The 18969-nt window shown below is 40.4% G+C and overlaps 1 protein-coding gene across 2 annotated transcripts in view; it reads left to right on the plus strand.

Moving 5' to 3' along the window:
• ARL15 (ADP ribosylation factor like GTPase 15) overlaps nucleotides 1–18969 on the plus strand; it is a 501286-nt gene that overhangs the window by 180151 nt on the left and 302166 nt on the right. For both annotated transcript variants that reach the window (XM_004703620.2, XM_045285123.1), the window contains one exon: nucleotides 4773–4832. In XM_004703620.2, the coding sequence (XP_004703677.1) occupies nucleotides 4773–4832 (60 nt within the window). The remainder of the gene's footprint in view (nucleotides 1–4772; nucleotides 4833–18969) is intronic.

Raw genomic sequence — 18969 nt, forward strand, 5'->3', positions numbered from 1 at the left:
CAAAGACCAGAGGAAGTCGAGGATTAACCAAGGAGGGCAGGCGGGGACACATAAAGGAGAGGACACCGGCATGGCTGAGAAGAAGGACAGTTTCCTTCACCTGAGTTGCTGCTTTTATTAATCGTGTCTGTGACAAAAGGCTTTCTAAACTCTTGCTACTACGTTCATTCTCTTAAGGGGTCAGTATAATGCAGACTCTTGTCCTGGTGAAGGAAAAGGATGGCTTGAAATGTTTAGCCCATGTTAGCCCTTGAAACGACGAAGATCAAAGATTACAGACTCCCGCAGGCTCAGCAGAAAGAAAACAGAAATCCTCTCAACCTCTACAATAAATGAAGCAAAGGTTGAAGTTGCGAAGGACTTCCTTTTACTTGAATACGCCACCAACACTCAGAGAAAGAGCGGTCTAAAAAAGCAAACAATGTATCGCACCGAGTAAATCTGCTGCAGAAGATCTACGTAGGGCATTGCCGTTTTGAGGACTAAGGTGTCATTGGCCATTGGCATGCTATTTTCTGTTGCCTCATAGAGACATACGAAAGCTGGGCAATGAAGGATCGATTGTTAAACAAATGTTTAAGGATCGATGCACTTGAATTATGGGCTTGGAAAAGCAGATTGAATATATAATAGATTGCCAGGACAAAAAGACCAATATAACTTGGAGGAAGTACAACCAGAATGCTGTTTAGAAGCAAGGGTGGCTATCACACCTTGGACGTCCAACCAGAAAGAGCCTCTCCCTCCTGTCGGAGAACAGCATGGTTGGCAGGGTAGTGGGTGGGGGGGGTGGGGGATGAGGAACGAGACTCTCAACAAGACGATTGACACAGCGGCAATGATGGTAGGCTTCAGCATCGAGATGGTTGTGAGGCTGGCACGGAACAGGCAGTGTTTTGCGCTGGTGGACATACGGTCGCTGTGAGTCAGGAACAACTCCAGGGCACCTGGCAACAAAGCAGCCAGCAACCCTCCAACACATTTAGACTCACGGCAACAGAAACGGTATTGCTTCTCTTTCGTGAATAGTTTCCTGCTGTCTGGACTAATGATCTTGATTTTATCTTCCGTACATACCGCAGCTATCGTCTGGAAATCATATGAAGACCGCAGTAAGGAAGATTATATATACCGTTGCACTATAAACTTAGCCACACGTGTCCTATTTGAGGGGAAAACATTTATGGGAAGTCTGCAGAGGCATTTACGTGCCTATAAATAACATTTCTAGGTTTGCTTAGTGTGAACACTCAGGGACATTTTTGTAGTCATTTTTTATGAAGCCTGCAAGGATTTAAAGATGATAGCTGTGATATAATCTGTCACTCGGCTTAATAAGTATCATAAATTGCGTTTTGCATATGGGTGTGGCAGTTTCTGATGGATATTACTTCCCTTTGGGTGTCTGTGTCTTGTTAGCTGTTACTAGTGAACGCAGATTAAAGATTGCTGGTGTGCTCCACACCTGCTCCTTTTTCAGAGTTAGGGCCTACAACAACCCCGTCTGCGTTGTTCTGAGCATGACCACTACTACTTTTTGACTCCCTAATATTTGTTTAGCATAACTAAAAGAGTGCTTAGTATTTGTATGGGGCTTTTCGTTGTCAGGGTTTCGCAATCGTGGCCTTTTAATCCATAGAGCACCCATGTGAGGTCAGTAAGTAAAGCCAAGTGTCCGAGTCTCCTGCAGGCCACTTTTGGTGCCAGCAGGAGTATTGTGATTACTGCTGGCTTCTCCTAATGTCCCAGATGTCAGACACCTGGAGAGGCTCTCCTGCAGGCCCAGGACCACACCACTGTTTCAGCCACCTGCTAGTCATTCCTCCTTAGATTTCACTGCCCACACCAGTCACCAGAAGGCTGTGCCATCCACATGGATACATTTGTCTTCTGTGTCCAGCCAAGGTCAACTGTTCCCATCTCCGTCACTCATTTGGAGCTACCTTTCATTTGTTGGGATCTTTTACCGTTCTTACAAAGTACTCAGATTAGTAGTAAATGAGCACCTAAGAAAGTCTTTCATGTGTAGATTTGGGCAAGTAAACAGTACACATGCCTAGTGATTAAATTGCTAGCAGTCAAGCATTAGTTGCAATGAATGCTAGAAATGATATATGGTGTTCTTTTTGTGCACCCGGCATTATGATAAACACAATATATGCGTATCTAGTATTGTATCCTTCTAACTGCCCTGTGAGGTGGATGTTAAACTCGTTTTACAGATGAGGAAGCTAGAGCTAGTAGGTTGTCCATATTGACATAGATTTATCAGTATAAGAGCTAAAATTTACACCTAGTCCTGTTTGAATCCGAAGTCAATTGTGTAACCATTACTTAATGTACAACCTCAAAACCAAGCCCACTGCCATCAAGTTGATTCTTACACATAGGGACCCACTTGCAGCGGTTCTTAACCTGTGGGTTGTGACTCCTTTGGGGGGTCAGACGACCCTTTCGCAGGGGTCGCCCAATTCATCACAGTAGCAAAATGACAGTTATGAAGTAGCAACAAAAATAATGTTCTGGTTGGGGGGTCGGCACCACATGAGGAACTGTATGAAAGGGTCGCGGCCTTAGGAAGGTTGAGAAGCACTGCTCTATAGCGCGTCCGACGCTGTAGACTTGTACCGGAACAGATGACTTTGCCTATCTCATTCAGAGCGGCCGGCAGGCTGAAGCCTCCCACCTCACAATTATCCATCCAGTACTTACCGCATCGTGAGCACTCCTGGTATACTCATGGCCTCAAACAGAAGGGGCCCTGCTGGGTGACACTCTGCGCTGGCAGCAGAAAGGTCAGCAATTCAGAAATCACCCTCAGGAGAAAGATGAGGCTTTATGCTCCTGTAAAGATAAACGGTCTTAGAAATCCACACGGGCAGCTTTTCCCTGTCCTCTGGAGTCGCTATGAGTAGGAATTGATTTGACAGCAGTGATTTGGTTTATTTGGTCTTCAAATGAAAGATAATGTGTAGAATCTCTACTAGGACAAGAAAATATTAATATAGCAAAGGAATACTAAAAATAGAATTCATAGGTACATAATAATTTTTTATAAGGCAAAATACAACCATGTAAAAAACTTGCTCTAGTCTTCTGCACTTTTTGCTTTGCTTTTCTATTCACTTGCATCATTGACTTTAAATGAAAAATATTTGTGTTCTCTTTTACTCTTTTGATAATTTCATATAAAGAAAATTTTATTTTATCAACCTTTCAATTGTACATCGTAAACAATGCTTAAAACCGATAGTGAGGCTTTTAATTGAAGAAGAATCTACAGGGTAAAATATTTAAATGAAACATTGGATGGACCTCCCCTTTTTTCTCCCCCTTGTTTTTATTTTTATTTATTTTTTAAATCATTTTATTGGGGCTCATACAAGTCTTATCACAATCCATACATACATCAATTGTGTAAAGCACACTTATACATTCATTGCTCTCATCATTCTCAAAATTCGCTTTCCTGGAATCAGCTCCTCATTTTCCTTTTTCCCCTTCTCCTCCCTCCCTCATAAAACCTTAATAATTTATAAATTATTATTTTATCTTATCTTACACTGCCCGGCGTCTCCCTTCACCCACCCTTCTGTTGCCCATCCCCCAGAGAGGCGGTTATATGTCGATCCTTGTGATCCATTCCCCCTTTCTACCCCCTCTTCCCTCCTGGTATCGCCACTCTCACCACTGGTCCTGAGGGGTTCATCTGTCCTGGATTCCCTGTGTTTCCAGTTCCCATCTGTACCGCTGTGCATCCTCTGGTCTAACCGGGTTTGCAAGGTAGAATTGGAATCATGATAGTTGGGGGGAGAAAGAGTTTAAGGACTAGAGGAAGGTTGTGAGTTTCATTATTGCTACACTGAACCTTGAGTGACTCATCTCCTCCCCACTCCCCCTCTGCAAGGGATGTCCAGTTGTCTACAGATGTGCATTGGGTCCCTATCATGCGCACCCCTCATTCACGATGATATGGTTTTTTTTTGTTCCCCCCTCCCCCGCTCCCCCCACTTTTGGTGCTTGAAACCTGGTCCCCTCAGCCCTTAATGACCTTTCGGAAACATTCAGCAGATATATTTGGTTACACAGGACGTCTTCAAACTCCCTCATAAATATATAGGCATATATATGGTTATATCACATAACATTCAGTTATATCTTAATTGATTCACTTGAAATTTAACAGTCCAGCCCCCCCCAACAGCCAACCATATGAAAAATGTGTACTTTAGATAGATCATTTATAACAGAAATAATGTATTGTATGTAGCATAAAATTATTACCTATGCAGTGATACTTACAATTGTACTTTCAAGAACAATGTCTTTGGCACATATTAACCATGTCCTTCAAAGGAAATGTTCAATCAATATTACATAATTCTACCAGTAGGGGATTATCATGTGAGTATCTTAACCTCTAAGACAGGTGAATTAAACTTGAGAGAAAATTGTAGGACTTTAAAATTTAGTTAGATGCAAAGATCCTATTGTTTTAATGTTATCTTTTAGATTCTTATTTAGTACCAAATATCTTTCAGTTGATAAAATTTACATCTTGACATTACATATTAACTTAAAAATCAACTTTTTTAAAGCAAAAGGGATATTATATTTCATACACCTATGTTTTGAAAAATGGTAGATGATGTTGGGTTATCAGTTTATCTTGGAAATATCTTACTCATTTTCCTACTATGAATCAGCTGAATAAAGTAAAATTTTAAAGTTTTGTTGCTAATTCTCTTTATGTGTTTGTTTTTTAATTTTAGGTTTTAGTATAAAAGCAGTGCCATTCCAGAATGCCATCTTGAATGTAAAAGAACTCGGAGGTATAACTTTTTTAATATTTCTATGTCTAGTCTTCAAATGTACAAATTTGCCATTCATATATTATATAGTTAAATCATAATAGGCAGTTATTATTCTAAGAAGTTATGCATTATTACCTTTTCTCAACATATTATTTTCCTTAGAAATATTTCCTTCATGGTTGAAATTATTGAAAAGCTCAAAGTAAAACAAACTGTGTTTTCTTTTGTATTAATCAAAGAACTCCATTAGTAGTTGAGTTTCATATACTATACTTGTTTTTACTGGTTCAAGAAATTTATTCTTGAATAAAAACATTAAGAATTTTAATATAATTATAGAAAGAAGCTATATACTATACAGGGCAAAGAACTATGTTTTAGAGGAATTTGTATTTATTCTGCAGGTCTTATTGTAGCTGATCTTTTGAAAATACGTTTGTTCCGATAATAAATCTCTGCCAATGGGTCCTTTACTAGCCAAGCACATGTATTGGATAGGCTGTACCCCAAACATATATCACGTAGTCTTTCATTACCCTCTCAGTCTGGTATTTTTTCCTTGTGTTTTTATGTCAGTTAGGTCTTAACCCATGTAAATAGGTTAACAAAGAAATCGGTCAATTCAGTGAACCTACTTAAATTCTTTAATGGCATAGGAAAGTGCGAAGGGTCCAGAGTTCAGCGTTTTGGTGAGTTTAATGAGTTAGAAGAAAGTTCTCTTCCATCTCTTTAATCACTTCGTGATAAATGACTTTGCTTTTATTTATTTTTTAATAGTTCCATTCTGTGAACTATGTTTAGTTTGATGAAATTGAAATGCTAACTTTATGCCATTTTAGTAGTTTTTTGAGTGCCTGGTTATTTTTATCTAATAATCAGGTATTTTCAGATGTCTTTGTTTACAGAGAGCTAAATCTTGTATGGGTTTACTTTTGTCCGTGTGTTTTATAGCTAGCTACCTGGGGCTTCCATACTATTACTACTTAAAATCAACTATGTTTGATAAATTCTGGTTTTCTTTTAAGATGTTTGATTTTTTTCATTTTTACTCCAAAAATCATTAGACAAATATTTTTGTAATAAACTAAATTTCATATGAAATGATTTTAAAAAGATTTTTGTTAGTTTGAATCCCTTAATATTAATTTGTGATTCTCTTGGGAACTATGTTTATGTTTCTTGATACTTTGTGGATATTTTAAAATGAAAGAACTTATTGTAAAATTTTCATGGAGTCAAAATGTATTGTTTGAGAATTCTATTTAAATATGGTTGGTAGTTCAGAATTAAATATGGTTGGTACACAGCGAGCACTTTCTTTTTAAGCTAGACACCTACCGAATGCAAGATAATGAATACCCACCGGATGCAAGATGATGGTGATTACTGATGATATTTGATTGGATGCAGTGGTCAGTGCGCCAAAAGATTAATGACCCAGAGGAAAGGCACCTTTAACCCCCAAGCAGAATTGCTAGATGGTGCTTGGCTATATTGCCCATTACTCTGACCAGGAACTCTATAGAAGGCCACAACTAGAATGGGTAAAAAATGGTAGAATGAAATTCAAATTGAAAAAAAAAAAAAAAGGCAAGATCTATTGGTCTGAAAGAAACGGAAGGAAACACTGAGGGTGTCACCTTAAGACTTGGTACTGAAGACACCACAGGAGGCCCCCTTTCAGCCAATTAATAGTCTAAACTCAAGCCCACACTTACTGCCAGTGAGTCAATTCTGACTCATTACAACCGGATAGCACAAGGTAGAACTGCCACTTTGGGTTTCCAAGTTTCATAACAACCCTATAGGACAAGGTAGAACTGCCCCTCGTGGGTTTCCTACATTTATTCTCTATGGGAAGAGAAAGCCTCATCTTTCTCCTGCAATTAAAAGACCAATCTATTCAAGTAACACTAACACCCATGCAGAGTGTTCTCCATAGAACAATTACTATATGAGCCTCAAAGGGCAACATTTGCCCCCCACCAGACATGAGAAAGCAGAAAGGGACAGGACAATCAGATCAATGGGAACTGGGAGCCAGGGCGGAAAAAGGCATGCTCACCCATTTCCAGGACTGCAGACAATGTTACAAACCGTTTATTTGTGAATTATTGATTGGAAAAATCAATTCGCTATGTAAATCATCTAAAGCACAATAAAAGGTTTAAAAAAAATCACGGCAACATCTTGCTTGATACAATAGATGTATGAATTGTTATAAGAGCGATAAGAGCCCCAATAAAATTTTTTAAAAAGTCAACATGTCTGTGAACAGTTAGAAAAGCGAATACTACAAAGAATTCATTGTAACCTTGATTTGTGCCACCGAAATTCAATATAAAGGAAGAATATATGAGAGGATTGGAGAGTGTGTAGGGTTTGAACAGATCCGTTCTCAAGAAAGATTTCATTTTGCTGAAACAAATATGCCCTGACACATGCTGAGATGAAAATAACAATAGAGAGGATACTAAGGTTTAAGTTAGAATACCCATTTTGTTTTGAGGTTTAGTGAGGTAGATGAAAGGTAGTCTCCCACTGAGACTATTACCCTAAATCACCTTTCAGGTCTAGAAATGACCTCACCCCTATGGCTGATGTTCCAGCCCAGCAGTAGAGATATCTACACACTGAACCCTAAGAGCACTAGGGAGGTGCACACTCCTCAGAATAAACTACCACTTGACATCAGAATGGCAACATTAGCCCCAGGAGGAGGTTCAGAAGGCAGAAAGTGCTAGGAAAGAGGGAAAATGGACGCAGGAAACACAGGAAGAAGACAGGGGAAGTGATCAATACATTGTGGAGATTGCAATGAATGAGATGAAACAAAATGTGTATAAATTGTTGACTGGAAAACTGATTTTCTGTAAACCCTCACCCAATAAACCACGTTCAAATGGTTTATGAAGGAATTTAACAGGTTGTCTTTACCAGTGAGACATGCCCAGGGTAGAGTTGTTTGCCTGGACATGCTACAAAGTTCTTTCAGGTTGCTAATAAATGCCCAAAGGGCACACCACTCTGCTATAAGCCTCAATCTGGAGACTCAACTCAAGCTTCAAAGGTCAGCAAACCCAGCTCCCCGAATTAAGTGCAACCTCCTCCCGTAAGCCTCAGCCCGAAGGCACGCAGTTCCACTCCTGTGGGTCAGCAAGCCCAACTTCCCCAATTAAGGGCCAAGAGGTACCCTTCTCTGCAAGCCAGCCTGCTGCGCAAAATCACTCAGCTTTACTTACCCTGTGGATTGGGAAGCCCTTCACTCTGCTCCATGCTCTGGCTCCTGGTTCTGTTGCTGTTCCTCTGATGGTATAGCTGTCATCCGGATCCAGGAAGTTCACTTTGGGCATCTTGGGTCCGGAGGAGGTGTCCCATTCCTGGCTCTTGATAGTAAAGAGATCCCTCCTTTAGATTCTCCAAGGGCTCATTTTATACACAGCAGGATGCCATGCCAGGGAAGCCTGTTTGTAGTTAATCACAGGTGAATCCTATCAGTAGCTTTCCCCTCCTTCTTACCAGACCCCTGCAGGGAAAGGTGGTTTGGTGGGAGTTAGAGAGACTTTGGATAGAAGAGCACATTAAATAATTCACTGACTCTGCAGCCAAGATAGGCTTTTATATACTTGTTAATGAAGTAAGTTTCTGAATCATTGTTTATTCAAAGAAATAGACCTTCTTTTAATTGCTTTGATTTCTGTAGTGCTCTTTGTATTGAATAGAAGATTTAAAGTTGAATTTGCAAGAAGCCTCAAAACTGATTTAAGAAGAACCAATCACATTAAATAATCCACTGCCCACCCCACCCCCACCAAGAGCAAGGCAAGACTAGCTTACCATACAGAAGTACCTTCGTTTTTCTGCAATTTAGGATCTGTCCTAGGTACCAAGAGACTCACCCCAATATAAGATATATGGCATTTTTTTTGCGAATCATAACTTCTAAAATCAAATTGTTTGAGAGGTGACTACTTGACCAAGAATTTGTAAGTTTCAGAGGAGGAAGTTGAATGTTTAGTGTCAATGCATGGAGATGTGATGTATTCATTCACTAGTGGAGGGTAGCTAGTAAGAAGAACTGGTCTGGGATGTAATAACCATGAATTACATTTCTGAAGATTACTTTCAGGGCATCATAATATCAAATTTTATACGCCTATTGTGTGTCTACATGTACAAATCACACCTGACATAAAGAAAATTAAAATCTGCTCAACTGGACCAATAGCCGACCACATGATAAGTGAAGACCGAAGTTGTCTAGGATTTAATTGTACTTGGCGCAACTCTTAACTTCCAAGGAAACAGCAGCCAAGAGATCAAACTACTTATCACGTTGGCTAAAAACGGCAAAAGATCTCTTTTAAAGTGTTATAAAGGAAAGAAGCCACTTTGAGGACTAATGTGTACTTGACCCAAAACACAGTATTTTTTAATTTCATATACACATAAAAGGTGGACAATGACTACAAAAGGCCAGAGAACAATTGATATCTTTGAATTACGGTGTTGGCAAAGAATATTGAATGTACCCTGTAATTCTAGAAGAATGAATAATCGTGTCTTGGAAGACATTCAGCCAGAATGCTCCTTAGAAACAAGAATAGTGAATCTTACGTCCTTGGGACACGTTATTTGGAGGGAACAGTCCTCGTAGGGAGGACCCCAGCCCTGCTAAAGTAGAGGGTCAACCTCTCGAGTGGCTGCAGCAGTGAGTTCAATCACAGTGAGGGGGAAACCAGTCCCAGGGCCTTTTCTTCTATTGCTGCATTGGGTCACTGTGAGCCAGAACAGACTCCAGGACTCCTAACTACAGGAGGCCACGTTAAGTGTAGGATTCGAGGCAAGTTCTCTTCTCAGTACTTCTGTTTGTTTACCTTGTACATGTACTAGTGATAATTCCTACGTTTTGTAGTCATTGGCCAGGGTTAAATTAGTTAGTGCAAGTAAAGTACCTGAGAGTGATAACTGGCCTATGCTAATGTTTATGCAAGATTGAAATTTATTATAGTAATAGCTGCCCCCACACACCCCAAGGTTTGTAAGAAGAACACATATTGAAGGCTTTGTTTCCTTCCCAGTCGTCATGCCTCTCTGCCTCCCAGACAGGTGCTCTTTTCTCCTTTTTGTGAGATATCCCTAATTTAAAAACCTCATGAGAAGGGACCTCATTGGAGTTTTCTCTTTTTAACGGTGTAGCATATTTCTGTCACTCCACGGGAGTTAATAATCAATGATAAGTATTTTTTTTTTTGCCCCTCTCCGCTTTATCACCTTTCCATCTGTTTTCAGATTTCATCTAAAAAAAAATTCTCTTCTATCATTTGCCTCTTAATTGCTTTCGTTCTCTCCTTGGCTTACGTGTTTTAACCGTCTCTCTGAGATTCGAGAAGCATCTGGCACTCAGCTGAGTTGAACGGAGTGGTCTCCTCTGCCCTGACATTGACATTGCCGTTCTTATTTTCATTTTAGAAATGTGTAGTTCCTTACACCCACAACCAGAATGGAATGTGTTTATCGAGGGTTTTCTCTTGATGGTCAAATGTTATATGTGAATTAATGGACTCCGGAGACAAAATTTCATTTCTTAACACGCTTGGTTCGTTAGCATTTCTTGTTACGGATCCAGGCATCATAACATCCTTGCCCTTTTCTCTCTTCGAAACCTGGGGGTGGGATGTGTGTGTGTGTGTGTTTCAATGCCCTTTTTTATGTTTATTTGTTTTCTTCCCTCTCACATTCGAATGAGTTGAGTCTGAACTGTCTCCTTGCCTCCTCTGCCCCAGCTACCGTCCCCACCCAGTAGATGCTGTGGAATTCTTGACTGCATCGGGAAAGGCAAAGGCATGCTGCAAAGCCCTCAGCCAGCATCTGTGCTTTAGGATGCATGGTCACCAGTTGTCGTTCAAAAGGGAAAGGTGCATGAAGATTTTGTTTGCACTGTATTTGGGGTTTTTTTCCTCTCCCTCTCAAGAAAGGGCAACTTTTCTTTTTCGGAAGGCACAGAGGGCACTGGGGAAAGTGCAAGTTGTTTTCAGCCCCAGTTACCTCAGTGTGTGCAATAGCGAGTGAATGGATTTTGAGGATTGTTAGCAAAATCATTTTTTTTTGAAGGTTGCTTCTTTCAGCAGCCAAGCTGTGATATGAAACAGATGTTGTCCCGTGTCTTTGTTTGCCTGGAGGAATACGCCTCCTCTTACTGAAAGGTGCTGTTTGTTTGCATCCTGCTAGTTCTCTTCAACTGCTGGTAATCTGGCCAGGTTATTTGCATTTCTCAATTTCTCCAGAAAGCATCCCCGATAAACTTCTTCACCGACTGCCCAGGGGGCACTGCTGCCCGCTTCCATTAGTCGCTGCCTCGACCATTCGATGTCTTTCCTTAAAATAAAAGCTTTCTTCCGCCCCCTCTTCTTTTATTAAGGCTTGCTTTGGAGGGAAGAGCAACTCTAGTTTTTTATCTCCTGGCTTGCACATACATATGTCCTTGTGTATATGCGTGTGTGAGTGTGAACATACATGTATGTCCACCTAAACTTCCACGAATTTAATGTAGTGGGTGACTCTGAACATCATGTGCTACTTTAGAGACAGGAGAGACGTAAATACAATGCACCGATAAATGAGTGTCTGTTATAAAAACAGCAAACATAGAAGCCAAAGAGGTTGGCGTGGACACATTGCTTTGAGGCAGGCAGAGCTGCAGACATTTCTTGCTGGTGTAGGAGAGAGCCACTTGCCCTTCTAAGACTGTTTTAGCTTTCTCCAGATGCGAGTTTCTGGAAGAAATGGCGACAAACTGTGCCCCTGGCATAGCAGATCATATAACCATCTGTCAGCTACACACCAGTAAATGCGCATATTCTCTATTTCTTGTTTAATTATAAGAAATGTGGTTCAACAAGTAGAAGGTAGCCTCAAGACACTTTCTGCATTTGAACTTGTTTTCTGATCAGTAAAATGCACTGTTTAATAAATCACTTCTATGGATGTGGATTCTAAACATCCATGGGAACATTCCACTATCTTGTCATTCCTTTTTTAAAAAAAAAATATACCAACTTTTTGAAGGCCCCTCATGTTTCTTTCCCAGGGGATTGGGCTGGGAAGGAATAGTGAAATTGCCCAAAACTCCTAAAGAGAGACACCTCAAGAGTAGAAGGTAGTATCCCCCCTCTTTTTATACTCAGAGATCCATTGTGATCGTATGGAATAGTCCAAAGTTGATAGAGCATTGTTTCCTTATCGAGGATACTAGCCTGACCTTTCTGCAATGGGAGCAGCCAGTTAACTCCTGGCTCCCTGAGCGGTGTACTTTCTCACTTAGGCTTAGGCTATACTAGGGGAAATGATATTGGTAGAAAGCCAAGTCACTTGGACGGGAGTTAAAAGGCCACAGCTATCTGAATTGCTTGAATAGGATCCCAGGGTGGTGGTGTTCAAGCGTTTTTTACACTTGCTAAGGACAAACTGAGCCAAAGAGTCAGCAGAGCCAAATCTAGGGGCCCAGAAGTCTGTTACTGGCTGATGTAGACCTGACCTTAATTTTTGTTTTCTTCTGGAGAAATGCCTAGTACGTTTTTAAAGCCTGCCTTCCCCGTCATAGGCCAGTATAGCACTTAACAGTCCACTTCTTCTAAAACTATATAGATCTGTAGACCAGGATGCATATAAAATGCTCTAGAAAGTTGTTTTCTGGCCTTTTGAGGCCCTAGCAATTGGGATTTCGTATGCTTCTGCACTATCCTGCTCTATCACTGTTTCCTTTTTAGGGGAAATCAGGTCATTTCATATCTTCCAACTCTACCAAACTAACTCGCACAACATTTGTGTTGGGTTCTTAGCTTAATTCCCTATCTCTCACAAGGGAATAGGCATTTGTTTCTCTCAGGGGTTTCCATAATAACAACTAGTTTTCATTATGTATTTGGTTTCAGTGTGGTATTGCAGCAACAGCACTGAAAGTCAGGAGACCAGCTTTTTCCTCTAAGAAAACAAGCCATGGGACAATGGGCAAGAAAGACACTAGGTCACTTTTCCTGTGGCTGCTTGCTTTCCTAGCAACTGAGGGCCCTGATAGCTTTCCTCCCATTTTAATACAGCACATCTAATTTACTTTTTTTATCTTGAATCTCAGAGTATTTCCTTAGCTTCCACCCCAAGGACTCACAGAGCTTACTCTAACAACTGTACTGGACTATTTGGTATTATTTTCTCTCTTTTCTTTTTACCCTCAGTTGTATACTTCTATTTATGTTTCTTTGTATGGAGTAGCTAGTTATTTGGAGAAGCCTCAGTTGTGTGTGTGTGTGTGTGTGTGTGTTGTGTCATGTGACACAGGACAAATGTACATTAGATTGTTCTTGTTAGTTGCTCTTGAGTTGGTTTGGACTCATGTTGACCTTGCGTGTAACAGAATGGACTCTCAGGTAGGTCCTTCACCGTCTTTATGCTACGTGTTCGTTTAAGTCCATTGTTTTGGCTAGTGTGTAGTGTCTTCCAACAGGAGGCTCATCTTCCAACGTGGACTAACTATGTCAGGTAACATTCTGTTGTGATCCCATAGGTTTTCTGGCTCATCTGGATGCTCTGCTGAAACTTGTCACCCACAGTTGACAATGCTGCTCTTCGTATATGAGATGCCAGTGGCCCAGCTTCCAAATGCACAGCAACTAGCAAGCCACCCCCACTAAAGGACAAACTGAGAGACATGTGAAAACATCAAGGCACAACTAAGTAGTACTAAATTTACACGATTCCGGCCACTGTCCCATTGACTTGGAGAAGCAGCATAGTGTGGTATGTCAAGACTGTAACAGAACTGAACTCCAGACACAGTTAAGATTGCATAGAAAGGATAGAGGAAACCTCTCAGAGGAAAAGACAATCTAGGAAAAGCAACATATGGGACTAAGCACACAGAGAATACAACAACCTTGCTTTCTAGATAGGGCAAGAGGGGATTCTTCTAAAGCTTTGGGCAGAGGGTTAATTGTACTATAATATGAAATAGAGCTCCGAAAGCAAACCAACTCGGTGCCAACTCATAGCAGCCAGATAGGACAGGAGAGAACTGCCCGTGCATGTTTCCAAGACTATACTCTTACCTAGAATAGGAAGCTTCTTTCTCTTTTGAAACCACTGGTAATTTTGAACTGCTGACCTTGTGGTTAGCCCCTCAACTTGTAACTACTAAGCCACCAGGGCTCCCTGTGAAATATAGTTAGGGAAAGTATATTTTAATATAAATAACTGCCTTTGAATCCATTATGACTCATAGTGACTATAGTATCGAGTAGAGCTACCCGTGTGGGGTTCCAACACCATCACTCTTTATGGGAGTTGAAAGCCACATCTTTTTCCCATGGAGTGGCGAATCGTTTCCTTGTGCTTCGTATTTCAAGTAACCACTACATCACCAGGATTCCATATAAATTTTGTGTCAATAAAACTATGGGGAGAAAACAAACAACTACACAATGTTGGAAAAAATAAGGAAGAATAGAAGAATAAAAAGTTAAGCTGTATATGAATCAACCAAATTATATCTCAAGACAATATGCTAGGAACTTAAATAGAACTTGGTTGGTGGTTGTTTGCTAATTCGTTTCAATGACTAATGAGTGACAACTATAAGTCATGTACCAAGGATGTAATCACACCACACACCAGCCCCCAATCTGAGTCCATTTATCTGTGTATTTTGGTAGTAGAGTGATATTGGCTTTAAGGATTATGTAAATTTTCAAAACAAACTGCTTTACTGGAACCCTATACTCAAAATTTAATAAATAGTTGCAACATGGCAACTATTAAGGAACATGTTTGTAGCTATTCATCACTCACTGCAACTGGTTAGACTTGTCTTGCTGTCCAGTCGGTTCTGACCCGTGGCGACCCTTTATATAACAGCAAGAAACACTGCCCCGTCCTGCGCCATCCTCACGTTGGTCCTTATGTGCTAGCCCATTGCTGCGGCTGCTTGTCGGTCCATCTCAGACAGGGCCTCCTTTTTCGCTGCCCCTCTTCTGTACCAAGCCCTTCTCCAGGACTGGTCTCCCTGACAACAGACCCAATGTCCTTAAGATGAAGCCTCACCGCCCTTGCTTCTAAGGACAGATATATTTGCTTTTTCAATCTTCGGTATTTTTCATACTTTTCTCCAGCACCGTGATTCAAATGCATCAGGTCTTCGGTTTTCCTTTTTTGGTGTCCAACTTTCACATGCATATGAGGAGATTGAAAATACCACCTCACCTTCGTCCTCAAAGTACTTTTTTGCTTTTCAACACTTTAAACAGGTCTTTTGCAACAGAATTACCCAATGTAATGTGTCATTTGATTGTTTTCACTGCTGTTTCCATAAGCATTGATTGTGGATCCAAGCAAGACAAAATCGTTGACAACTTCATTTTTTGCCCTGCTTATCATCATATTACCTGTTGGTTCAGTTGTGGGGATTGGGGTCTTTACACTGAGGTGTAAGCCATTCTGAAGGTTACAATCGTTGATCTTCATCAGCAGGTGCATCTGTTCCTCGTTAGAGAGCCAGGTTGTGTCATTTGCATATCTCAGGTTGTTAGTAAGCCTTCCACCAGTCCTAATTCTGAGTTCTTCTTCAAATCCAGCTGATTATTTGCTTAGCATACAATTTGAATAAGTATGGTGAAATAATATGATGATGTACACTATTCCTGATTTTAAACCATGCAGTATTCCCTTGTTCTGTTTACACAATTGCAGCTTGATTCTTTTACAGGTTCCTCATGTGCAAAATGAAGTGTTCTGGAATTCCCATTCTTCTCAAGGCTATCCGTAATTTATTATATTCCTCAGAGTCAAATACCTTTGAACAACAAAAAAACACAAACATCTTTCTGGTATTCTCTGCATTCAGACAAGATACATCTGATATTATCAATTGTATCTATTGCTCCACGTCCTCTTCTGAATCCAGCCTGTCCCTCTGGCAGCTTCCTGTCAATGTTGGATGATCTTCAGCAAAATTCTACTTGCATGTGATATTAGTGATGTTGATCAATAACTTGTGCATTGTGTTGGGTCACCTGTCTTTGGAATGGATATAAAGAATGGATCTTTTCCTGTCATTTAGCTCAAGTAGCTGTGTTCCAAATTTCCTGGGACTCATTCTTCAACTTGCTGAAACATTTTATTTGTTATTCCATCAATTCCTGGATCCATGTTTTTAGTTAATGTTTTCCATGCAGATTGAACGTCTTCCTTCATTACTAATGGGTTTTGCTCATATACTCTTGAAATGGTTGAATGTTAACTAGTTCTTTTTAGCACAATGGTTCTGTGCGTTTAACCCAACTTTTTAAAGTTAATTTTATTTATTTTCTCTCCACTTTTTTTGATGTTTCCTTCATCGTTCAATATTTTGTCCCTGAAGTCTTTTAGTGTTTTAACTTGAGGTTTGAATTTTGTTTCTTTGGTTTTGTATAGATTTGCTTTGATGCTTCAAAAACTAATGTCTTCAAATTTCAGATTTGTTGATTCAATTGAAGCTAGGTGATCATTTTAATCTTGAAATTTTCTGATATATATGGCATCAGTGTGAGAGATAATGTAAGGAATTTATCATGTGAGGTGAATTATGATTTTAGCCCAAGTATGCGAAGCTCTTAATTGAGAATTGAAGATTGATTTTTCATATGTGTTTATTCTTCCTTCTTGGCTAAAATCCCATGAAATGACAAAAAGTATCTGAAAATAAGCAAACAATAACAAATTAAATCTCTAACAAGGGAAAACAAGACTGAGCTTGAGGAGTCAACAATGGAAACGTGATCTAGAAGGGGAACTCATGATTTTATGATTATTAATCAGAGTTAATAAGTTGGGGCTTCCTATTTAAGGATATGGTCATTTCCCTGCCACTTCTCCTTACCAATTCTATGCCTGTGCTAAGTGGTAGATAGCAGCTGTGTTTATCCACAAACTATATCCATGAGTGTGGGTGTCAGACCAGAAAATCAGGGCAATGATTCAGGAATGTTCCGACTGCCAGGTGGGTTGAAAAGCCCACACAAACAGGAGACAAGCCACTTGTCTGTCCCCATTAATCACTGGAAACAGGCAACAGTTAACAAAACAGCTGACAAACAATTTTTAAATAAGAGATGAGCTTATAAGCATGTCACACATGATGTTGCAATGTAAGCAGCATCAACATGTTGAAAGAAGGATTGACCCCCAAGAAATCAGAAGGAAAAATGTCCAAGGATGCAGAGGTAATAGAGTGGCCAGAAGACAGAGGGAATTTGGAAGGTTTTGTTTCCCCCCTTGGAAGTATGAGGGGAAATTTAAGAAACATAGAATAGCTATGCCTAATATTACTGTTAAAACTGAAAGATAAAAGAGAGAGAGAGATAAACTGAAAACAATAAAATCGAGGGAGGGAATTAGCACAATAGCACCGCAGCCAGTGAGGTATAGCACTGAGCCTTCCTCCTCTCTCCTCTCCTCGCCCTCTTGGTGCTTACTTTCTTGGTGGCCAAAAAGAAAGACGACGTGAGGAAGGGCCACCCACGCAGTGGGTGCTTGGAGTGGACCTCAGAGCCCTGCACCCCCAGCAGTGAGCACTTCAGTATGGGCTTCTAACCTACTCTGATGTCCGTTTTCTCTCCTCGGGCACTCAGCTTCTCGTGCCAATGGCCACAGGGAACTCACAGACAGTCCTCGCCATTATGTGGCATATTAGGCAAATGAAGGGGTCACACATGTCCAGACCAGAGCACATTACGGATGCAACCCTTTTGCTTCACTGAAATGATGTCATTATTTCCACAATAAACACTTTCCCCATTAGATGGACTTTGTGTCCGTATTAAAAAACAGTTGACCATCAATGTGTGGATCTATTTCTGGACTCTCAAATTTATTTCATTGGTATAGGTTTTTATACCACTTTATACCATATTTTAATTTTTATACCACATCTGTTTTTATACCATTACCAGGTAGTTTTGATTGCTGTAACTGTATGAGGACACTTAAAAGTGTCAATGGAAAAATTCCAGTTTTTTCTATTGCCATTTTCCCATGAACTGTTTGAAGTCCCTTTAACAAAAGACCATCATGCCCTATGGGGATAAGATTCTTCACCATAAATTGAACAGGGAGGTTTTGAAAGGTAACAGAAGGCAGATTAAAAAACAAGCAAAAAAAACTGATCTAGAAATGGGTTTGAGGCTCATACTAAATCCTAGTTCCAATTTTAGAGCAATTAGTTCTTACATCATGGTCCCACTCAGTACTTGTCTCAGGAAGGGAACACAGAAGATATGGGTGCTTTAGCAAAGTGAGGGGAAGAAATTAGATGATGCCTGGCTATCAGATAAAATAGTATCTGGGGTCTTAAAGGCTTATTTCCAAACAAGCAGCCATCTAAGTGAGACGTCAACTAAGTCCACATGGAAGAAGCACTTCATCATTAGTCACAAAAGGGCTGTAAATCATATAATCCGAGTTGTAGGAGGGATTAGTGTCAGAGCCAAAATTGTGAGAATCCAGTTTGCAGCTGGCTATGGATGACAGTGGGAGCCCAAGATACATTTGGACCTAAGAAACAGGACACAAGTCTCCAGTGATCTCTGTCTATCCATTAATTGAGGAATGGGAGGAAAGTGTTTACCAAATAGAGTGCATTGGAGAGATGAGTATAGAGGAGCAAAGGGATAAACATGACTTGGACAGTTAAAACTTTCTTTTTAATCATTTTATTAGGGGCTCAAACAACTTTTATCACAATCCATACATACATCAATTGTGTAAAGCACATTTGTACATTTATTGCCCTCATCATTCTCAAAACATTTCATCTCCACTTAAGCCCCTGGCCTCATGTCCTCATTTTCCCCCCTCCCTCCCTGCTCCCACCTCCCTCATGAACCCTTGATAATTTATAAATTATTGTTTTGTCATATATTGCCCTGTCCGACGTTTCCCTTCACCCACTTTTCTGTTGTCCGTCCCCCAGGGAGGAGGTCACATGTAAATCCTTGTAATCGGTTTCTCCTTTCTAACCCACCCTCCCACTACCCTCCCAGTATCGCCACTCACACCACTGGTCCTGAAGGGATCATCCGCCCTGGATTCCCTGTGTTTCCTGTTCCTATCTGTACCAGTGTACATC

The sequence above is a fragment of the Echinops telfairi genome, unplaced genomic scaffold (assembly GCF_000313985.2).
Source record: "Echinops telfairi isolate 266 unplaced genomic scaffold, ASM31398v2 ScPeMD7_7469;HRSCAF=8507_1, whole genome shotgun sequence".
Classification (NCBI taxonomy): domain Eukaryota; kingdom Metazoa; phylum Chordata; class Mammalia; order Afrosoricida; family Tenrecidae; genus Echinops; species Echinops telfairi.